Source organism: Arachis duranensis, chromosome 8 (assembly GCF_000817695.3).
Source record: "Arachis duranensis cultivar V14167 chromosome 8, aradu.V14167.gnm2.J7QH, whole genome shotgun sequence".
Taxonomy (NCBI): Eukaryota; Viridiplantae; Streptophyta; class Magnoliopsida; order Fabales; family Fabaceae; genus Arachis; species Arachis duranensis.
Window position 1 is genome coordinate 25,994,916 of NC_029779.3, and position 5,644 is coordinate 26,000,559.

The window sequence follows — 5,644 nt, forward strand, 5'->3', positions numbered from 1 at the left end:
TCACGTACATTGGTAGTGCAACATAAAGTGCGCAAGCGCGATGCGTGCGCTCGCGTCCTTTCCTCTTTTTGTAGATGGGCGCGCACGCGTCAAATGCGCGATCGCACGAGATGAGTTGGGCTGGGGGCTTAAAGTTGGCCCAGATCCAGTGCAACTCTCTGGATAGTGGCTCAGAAGTTGCAGCAGCAGATCGACGCGGACGCGGCAGGTGTGCGTCCGCGTGCATTTCCCTATAGCTGTATGGACGCGCACGCACGTAGTGCACGTCAGCGTGGAATGAGTTGGGCTTAAGGCACAACGCTGGCCTAGGAGAGGCCCAACTCTCTGGAATATGGGTGATGATGCATCCGCTCATGGACGCGTACGCGTACGGCATGCGTGCGCATCCTCTCCCCCTCTTTTTTTTTTAATTTGCCCAGGTGTTTCCTATAATGCTCACAACTCTTTATTTGCTCAACTATCATACAATTCACAAAAACTGCAATTTGATATTATTCATCTACTACTAAACACAACATACATGTGACTATGCTAACAATTAAGTTGTACAAACAAATCTATATGAAACATCTACCTACAATGGCAACTCAAATCACTTATTAAGCAAAATTAAAAGAGAATGGAAAGAGTTTACCATGGTGGGGTGTCTCCCACCTATCACTTTTATTGACACCAGATAGTTGAAGCCAATCTATTTCGCAGGCAAGATCAATTGGCGCCCACCGTGGGGCCGAGGAAATCGATTCTTTCTTTTGGTCCCGTTACCTTCGCTTACACCCATGGCTGACGTACCACCTCCTTCACTATCCGAACTTATGCGGATGGTAGCTGAGCTACAACAAGCCAATCAACGAATGGCCGACAAAAACCAAATAATGGCTACTCAAATCGCTGAACTGAACCATACTCTGATAGAACATAACGACACTCATCACCAGCAACCAGAAGATAATGAGCATCATTCCCAACCCTCTCATGTCTCGGAGACTATCCGAGCCGAGGAAGTTCAACCTGAAGATGAAAAGGAAGAGTCCGACGAACTTGTAGGACCCTTCACAGAAGAAGTGATGAACTTCGAATTGCCGAAGAGATTCACCCTGCCACTAATCCTCACACCTTATGATGGGCTCGGAGACCCAAAGAAATTTCTCAAAAAGTTCCGATCAATAATAATCGTCAATGGTGCATCAGATACTGTTTTATGCCGTTGTTTTTCAAATTATTTAGATGGTCCTGCACTTGATTGTTTGTGTGCTCTGCCTGCAGGTTCTATCTCGCGATTTCAGCAGTTGGCGAAGCTATTTGAAGAACACTTTGCTGGATCCGTGATTTACCTGCACAACTCCGATTATCTGAATACAATCAAACAGGGACCGAACGAAAGCTTGAAGGACTATATGACCCGTTTCACCAAAGCCTCCATCAGTATACCTGACTTTCACTCCGAGGTTCACCTACACGCAATCAAAAGCAGACTTCGACCTAGAAAGTTCCAGGAGACCATCGCAGTAGCCAAGCCGAGGACCCTTGCAGAGTTTCGCAAGAAAGCAAAAGGCCAAATTGATATCAAAGAACTCAGACAAGCTTGGAAATCTGAGAAGACAAACTACCAAGATGAAGATAAGGCCTTAAGCACTAAGAAAAACTTTAAACTAACCCCTCGATTTGATTCCTATACGCAGTTCAACACTAAGCGAGAAGACATAATTAGAGAGATCTTAAATTCAAAGCTAATCAAGCCACCAAGAAAGGCCGGTACCTCTCAAGATACAAAGAATGTGGACAAGTCTAAATATTGTTCTTTCCACCAGAAACTCGGGCACAACACTAACGAATGTGTGGTGGCCAAGGACCTTCTGGAACACCTAGCCAGGCAGGGACACCTTGACAAATACATTGGGGGTCACATCTAAAAGTGCATCACACCTTCCACAACCAACGATTCGTCTGAACAACAAAACCGAGGAAAAGAGAAGGTACCTTCAAGCCAATACGAAAAACCTCGAGGTATAATTAATTGTATTTCAGGAGGATACGCAAGTGGAGGATCCTCAAATTCGGCTAGAAAAGATCATTCCGAGCAATATGCTCGGTGAATGGGCCACAACAAGAAGCTGAAACGACAAATCAACCCCCACAAGTAACTTTAACACACGCCACTTCGATTCCAGCATACAAAATTTAGATGATCCCGTGGTCATCACTCTTTAACTGTAGGATTTGTTGGTAAGGAAAGTACTCCTAGATCCTGGGAGCAGCGCCGACGTTTTGTTCTACTCTACATTCCAAAAAATGAAGCTCAGCGACAACATACTCCAGTCAACAGGAGGAGACCTGGTTGGATTTTTAGGAGAGCGAGTTTCAATATTGGGTTCAGTGTGGTTACAAACCACACTGGATGAGCATCCTCTTTCAAAAACAAATGACATTCAATATTTAGTAGTTGATTGTTTTAGCCCGTATAATCTTATACTTGGCTGACCTTTTTTAAACAAGTTCGGCGCAATTGTCTCTACAGTTCATCTGTGTGTTAAGTTTCCTCTGCAGGACAACCAAGTTGTAACAATCCACGGAGATCATAAAGAGGCACGCCAGTGTTACAACATTAGCATGAAACTCCAAAATCATTCGAGGCAACAAGTCAACAATGTCGACCTTACCACCGACAGCCACGCACTCGCCGACCTTGATCCAAGAGCTGACTTTCTTGAACGCCCTAAACCATACGATGACTTACAGAAAGTATATTTTAATAATGATTCTAAAAAATTTACTCACGTAGGTACGTCAATCAGCACATCAGAATAAAAGGCCATCACTAACCTTCTTACAAAAGCAAGCCGACCTATTTGCATGGACACCTTCAGACATGCCCGGCATTGACTCACAAATCATCAGCCACAAACTAGCTATAAACTCGTCAGCCTGACCAGTACAGCAGAAGAAAAGAAAACTTGGTCTAGAAAAGAAAAGGGCGTCCTTAGAAGAAACACAAAAGCTCATCAACGCAGAATTTATCAAAGAAATCAGATTTACTACCTGACTGGCCAATGTGGTAATGGTAAGAAAACAAAATGGTAAGTGGCGCATGTGCGTCGACTTTATTGACTTAAACAAAGCATGCCCAAAAGATTCTTATCCTTTACCATCCATAGACTCTTTAGTAGATAACGCCTCAGGATATGCTACCTTAAGTTTTATGGATGTGTATTCGGGGTATAATCAAATTCTCATGCACCCCTCCGATCAAAGCAAAACGGCATTTATTACTAATTTCGGTAACTACTGTTATAAAGTTATGCCATTTGGATTAAAGAATGCAAATGCAACTTATCAACGTCTTATGGACAAGGTCTTTGCCAAACAGATCAGCAGAAACATCGAAGTATATGTCGATGACATAGTCGCTAAGACACAGATCGGGAAAAACCATATCGATGATTTAACAGAAATATTCGGCAAAATACGCCGCTACAACATGCGCCTCAACCACAAGAAATGTGCATTCGCCATTCAAGTGGGGTAAGTTTCTAGGACTTTTACTAACACGCAGAGGAATTGAGGCAAATCCAGACAAATGCCGAGCAGTTCTGGATATGGCAAGCCCAAAGACAGTCAAAGAAGTACAACGCCTTACAGGAAGACTTACCGCCCTGTCGAGATTTGTTCCATGCCTAGCTTCAACATCATTTCCCTTTTTTCAAACAATAAAAAAGAAAACCAAATTTCAATGAAACGACGACTGTGAGAGAGCTTTTACCAAACTAAAAACAACTCTCTCACATCCGCTGATCCTGCAAAAACCCCTCTAAGGGGAAGATTTGTTTTTATATTTATCAGTTACTAATTGGGCGATAAGCTTGGCTCTTGTTACAGAAAAGAACAAAGTTCAGCATTCAATATATTTTGTCAGCAAAACTCTCCAACACGCTGAGCTCAACTATCCAAGGATAGAGAAACTCGCTTTAGCTCTAATATTCTCGGCGCGACGACTCCGACCTTACTTCCAGAGCCATATAATCTATGTCAGAACAAATCATCCATTAAGACAGGTATTACACAAACCAGAAATTACAGGCACACTTATAAAATGGGCAATCGAATTGTCCGAGTTCGACATCAGGTATCAATCCCGAGGACGGATTAAGTCCCAATTCTGGGCCGATTTTATTGTCGAGCTTACAATACCATAAGAAGAGGACCACACAAAGCAATGGATTTTATATGTGGATGGCTCTTCCAATAACGGGGGCTGTGGAGCTGGAATCCGTCTAGAGGCCGAAGATGGCTTTATATTGGAACATTCCTTACACTTAGCCTTCAAAGCCAGCAACAACTAGTCCGAATATGAAGCACTACTCGCCGGACTCCGACTTTGTTTGGATCTATAAATATCGGCCATAAAGGTATATTGTGACTCTTTACTGATAGTACAGCAGGGAAACGACCTTTTTCAGGTAAAGGATCCTCTTCTATCTAAATATCTACTATTAGTTAAAAAATTAACTTCAAAATTCTCCAAATTTAAAATACAACACATACCACAAGAACAAAACCAAAGAGCTGATATTTTATCTAAGCTCGAAAGCACACAATCCGACTTATCTACACTACATCAATTCACCATAACATCTCCAAGTGTTACTCTAACAAATATGTTAAGTGTTACACAAGAAAAGAATTGGAGGAACGACTTCATACAATATTTACAAACAGGTCAAATACCAGTAAAGGTCGAAAATACAAAAAAGTTTTGAAGACAAGCATGTTCCTTCACATTACTTAACGGAACTCTATACAGACGAGGATACACTCGCCCATTGCTAAAATGCCTTAACAAGCCCGAAGCCGACATAACATTATCTGAGGCACATGAGGGAATCTGCAGAACACACACCGGTTCTCAGAGCTTAAAATCAAAAGTCCTCCGCGTTAGTTTCTTCTGGCCGACTTTAAAGCACGATAGCCAACACAAAATCCGGACCTGTAACAATTGACAGAAACATGCACCACTGATACACATTCCCGCCGAGCAACTGCATCACTCTGATCTCAGTTGGCCTTTCAACCAATGGGGGTTAGATATACTCGGTCCCAAAAAATGATTTCTTTCATTTGGAAAAATATTATTTGCCGTTTTGGAATACCTCACCATATCATAACTGACAATGGTCGCCAATTTGCAGATCAGAAATTTCATTCTTTTTTGTAGAACCTTAAAATTAGGCAACATTTCACCTCAGTTGAACACCCTCAAACGAATGGACTAGCCGAGGCCGCAAATAAGGTCATCTTACATGCACTGAAGAAGAAGCTAGATGACGCCAAAGGACTCTGGGCCGAGCTAATACCTGAAGTCCTTTGGGGGTACAATACAACCTCGCAATCATCAACAAAAGAAACACCATTCAGACTAGTATATGACTCTGAATCTATGATACCACTGGAGATTTCCCAGAGCTCAATCAGAACCCAGCTCGACAATCAAGAAGAAGCTCGGAGATCTGAACTTGATATCATTAAAGAGATAAGAGACATCGCCACATTACGACAACGTGCGGCACAGCACGCACTAGCTCGCCAATACAACAAAATGGTAAAAAGCAGATCATTTGTGAAAGGTGACTTAATACTTCGTAAGACA

At 42.4% G+C, this 5,644-nt stretch overlaps 1 protein-coding gene across 1 annotated transcript; it reads left to right on the top strand.

Moving 5' to 3' along the window:
• Window positions 1-779: 779 nt before the first annotated feature.
• On the top strand, window positions 780-1,913 carry LOC107461571 (uncharacterized). Its single transcript, XM_016080091.1, has one exon. It carries the CDS (start codon window positions 780-782, stop codon window positions 1,911-1,913), a length of 1,134 nt encoding a protein of 377 aa, XP_015935577.1.
• The last annotated feature ends 3,731 nt before the right edge of the window (window positions 1,914-5,644 follow it).

Excerpts from the sequence above, each read along its gene's own strand:
- LOC107461571 (XM_016080091.1), top strand. The coding sequence starts at position 780 with ATGGCTGACGTACCACCTCCTTCACTATCCGAACTTATGCGGATGGTA.